Raw genomic sequence first — 3,336 nt, 5'->3', positions numbered from 1 at the left:
GGGAGCAGGTCGTAAGTGAGTTGTCGGTGCAGCCGGTCCTCCAGCACCAGCAGCAGGGTGAGCTGGGGAGGCGGAGGCGCACGTCGGGGTGGGGGGCGGGGAGTGGGCGGGGCGGCACCAGGAGCCACGCCCCCACCCCACCCGACGTCCCCGCCCCACCCGACGTCCTCAGCCCGCCCGCCCCAGCTCAGAGCGGGGCTCACATGCCAGCGCGCCTTGTCCTCGCTCCTCTCGATACTACACTGCATCTGGATAACCTGGGTGGGGTGAGGTGGCGGGGGGCGTCAAGGTCATGCGCGTGCCCTCAGGATTCCCCCCCAAGGGCCAGCAGGGATCGGAAATGGGGCCGGCTGAATGGGGGTCCAGAGAACACGGCGCTGCCAGCGAGGGAAGGAGAGAAGACAGGAGACCAGACACAGTGCCGGCTGACGAGGGATGAGGAGTTTTCACAGGTGGAGAGAACACCTCGAACCAAAAGGGGCACTGTGAGGAGAGCCATGGAGAGGGGGCTGTAAGGGCAGGAGTGGGCAGGCTGTGGGCTTGGACCGCCTCAGTGGAGAGCTGCATGTGGTGTTAGCAGAGGAGGCAACTCTGCTAGCCGGGAACTCGGGGGCACGGAAGCAAGGGCAGAAGCTGCTGCGGAGTCCGGGCTCTGGGGGCACGGAAGCAAGGGCAGAAGCTGCTGCGGCGTCCGGGTGAGGACCGGGGGTGGGCTACGAGGACACACCCAAGGCCACAGCCACGGCCTCTGGGGCCCTGTGGGTGCAGACACAGTAAGGGAGCAGGAGCAGCTGGGGCTGGAGGAGGGACCCTTGGCTGGGAGGGTGCTTTCAGGGAGGGGAGGTTTGGAAGGAAACACCAGGACAGCGCCAGGGATCAGCACACCAATGGGGTGAGGTGGGATCGCCAGGTATGGGGGCAGGAAGGGGAGGAAAGTATCCCAGCTGGTCCTCTCTGGCCCCTGGCCCACACAGGGTCACTCTTGGCCTGGTCTTCAGCAGCAGGCAGGAGAGCTGGGCTGGGGGCCCCAAAGAGCCTGAGAGGAGTGTGGCTTGTCTGGGCGGGGCAGCAGGCTGGGCTCACCTTCCTGGTCTCCGAGTCGAAGGGCTCGGGCGTCGGTGTCTTGGCCTTCTGCACCTCCTCAGGGGCCGGGGCCAGTGCACGTGGCAGCCCCCGGGGCCGAGCAGTGGTGAAGTTCATCAGTGGGTAGATTCCATTCCTGGGGGCACACCGTGGCTGGGGGTTCAGCCTGGCTGCCACCATTGCCCGCCCACACAGCGGTGCTCACCTGACATCCTCCAGGAATTTGTCAAGCTCCAAGAAAGAGACCTCGGAGTACCTGGCACGAAGGGAGGGCGTGAGGGGCCAGCCAGGCTGACGTGAGAAGGAGCAGGCTGGGTGGGCAGAGGTGGGCTCACCGCCACTGCACTGGGGGCTGATGGAGCCGCGGGATTTCAGCCAGAACGGCGTGCAGGTCCAGCGCCTTGGTCTTTTCCTCCACGGTGTTCTCAGACAGGAGATCTGTGGGTCACAGAGGCTCAGTGCAGATCCCATCCACCTGTCTGCCCCCACAGCGGTGCTGGAGGAAGCAGTGTGCAGCCCTGCACCCCCTATCCAGCCCTGCCCTCCTTGCCCCCACTCCTGGCCCCCCAGCCCTCACACTGGTGCTGGAGGAAGCAGTGCATGGCCCCACGCCCCCTGTCCAGCCCGGCTCTCCCCCTGTCTGCGCCCCCCCCGCCCCCCACTCCCCTACCCTCATACCCTCCATCCCCCATCTCCCCACCCCCACCCTTACACTGGTGCTGGAGGAAGCAGTGTGCAGCCAGGAGCTTGAGGGAGTGCACCTCAAAGAGCACTCGGTGGAAGAGGAGGTTGTGTGCGGAAGGCCTCCGGGCTGGGTCCTGGGCCAGGCAGGAGAGGATAAACTCCTAGGACAGGGGAGGCTGCGGTGGGTGTGGCTCTGTTGTCTCCTGGGGAGACCGTGGGGCCCTCCCGCTGGACCGGGCGTGTGCAGTGGCATCCCCACAGCACCCAGGCCAGGACCATCCACGCCTCGCCTGCTTCATTCCACATCGAACTCACAAGACACGTGCACCGTGGGCATCACTGTCCCTACTGTCTCTGCTATTCCCAAACCAGGCCCTTTGCAGCCTGGACCCACTGCCCCACACCATCGTACTCCCACCGTTCTGATCTCCAGAAGCCAGGGGGTGTATGGTTAAGCAAGACAATGTGCCCACTGCCCCCTTCCATATCTCAGCCATCTCTTAAAAGCTTAAAGGCAGGGACTGGACACGGACACTAGCTCCAGCACTTAGTACACGGCTCCACAGGCAAAGTGCTTAGTGTCTCTGAGCCTGAGTTTTGTCATCAGTGGGACAGGAGTACAGTGCATACACACGGACTAGTACAAGGTCAAAGAGGGCACTCACGTGAAGGGGCAACTGAGGGCTCATCACATTGAGAAACAGGGATGTCTACTTGCTGACAGTGTCACCTCCTACTCAAAGCCCTTCCGGGCTCTGGTGCCCCAGGCCTGCACCAGGCACTGTGCTGGGCAGGCCGGGTTCTCTCTGGCCTTCCCCCGGAGCCCTCCCTGTGGGCGGCAGTGGGGTTGGCTGCTATGCCCAGGTACACTGACCCTGCTCTTCCTCCAGGCCTGCCCGGATGCCAGAGGCCCTGGCCCCACCGGACCCACCTGAACCCGCCCGGGGGTGGGGTGAGGCAAGTGCTCACCCGCATGTTGGGGTCGCTCAGCGAGTGCCTGGCGCGGGCGATGGCCTCCTCCGTGACGCGCGTGTCCCCGTTGGCCTGGATCTCCAGCACCGCCATCTGCAGGCAGGCGCGGGTCAGGCAGGGCCAGGGACAGTCAGGAAAGACACGGGCGTGGGGCCGTGGGGCCAGTACCTCCAGCGCGCACATTCCGAAGGAGAAGATGTCCATGGCGGTGCCGTCAGCAACCTCTGAAAGGAGGCGGCAGGGAGGTCGGGTAGGGCAGCGCCGGGCTCGGGGCGCGGGCGGCGGCCACACCCCACCTGCACTCACCGCCGTACTCGGGCGGGAAGAAGTGGCGGTTCCGCAGTTCCTCGCGCTCAGCACGGATGGGGCTCCGGAGGTCGTCGGGAAGCGCTGCGCGGGGCGCAGGAGTGCGTCGGCCCACTGGCTCTCTCCCGGCCCCTCATCCCCCTGCCCCCCAGGTCCCCACGCACCATTGGAGAAAATGCGGTGCCATACTGCGCCGGCCGCCAGGCCACCACCGGGAGAAAGAGCGGCGTCAGCACGCGGTGGCTTCTGGCGGATGCTGCCCTCCGCCCAGGCAGGCCCCACCTCCAGCAG

At 65.8% G+C, this 3,336-nt stretch overlaps 1 protein-coding gene across 1 annotated transcript in view; it reads right to left on the bottom strand.

Moving 5' to 3' along the window:
- The window catches only part of NRBP2 (nuclear receptor binding protein 2), a 5,638-nt gene that overhangs the window by 325 nt on the left and 1,977 nt on the right, over positions 1–3,336 (bottom strand). The window contains exons 7-16 of the mRNA XM_007956079.1: positions 3,210–3,233; positions 3,046–3,129; positions 2,908–2,963; positions 2,737–2,832; positions 1,796–1,928; positions 1,419–1,521; positions 1,289–1,339; positions 1,084–1,219; positions 204–257; positions 1–62 (exon numbers count right to left, since the gene is read on the bottom strand). Of these exons, the coding sequence (XP_007954270.1) occupies positions 1–62; positions 204–257; positions 1,084–1,219; positions 1,289–1,339; positions 1,419–1,521; positions 1,796–1,928; positions 2,737–2,832; positions 2,908–2,963; positions 3,046–3,129; positions 3,210–3,233 (799 nt within the window). The remainder of the gene's footprint in view (positions 63–203; positions 258–1,083; positions 1,220–1,288; positions 1,340–1,418; positions 1,522–1,795; positions 1,929–2,736; positions 2,833–2,907; positions 2,964–3,045; positions 3,130–3,209; positions 3,234–3,336) is intronic.

Source organism: Orycteropus afer, unplaced genomic scaffold, assembly GCF_000298275.1.
Source record: "Orycteropus afer afer isolate SDZICR_OR568_19922 unplaced genomic scaffold, OryAfe1.0 scaffold00574, whole genome shotgun sequence".
Classification (NCBI taxonomy): domain Eukaryota; kingdom Metazoa; phylum Chordata; class Mammalia; order Tubulidentata; family Orycteropodidae; genus Orycteropus; species Orycteropus afer.
Note: the sequence above shows the minus strand (reverse complement) of the source record. Positions and strands in the feature narration are given on the sequence as shown.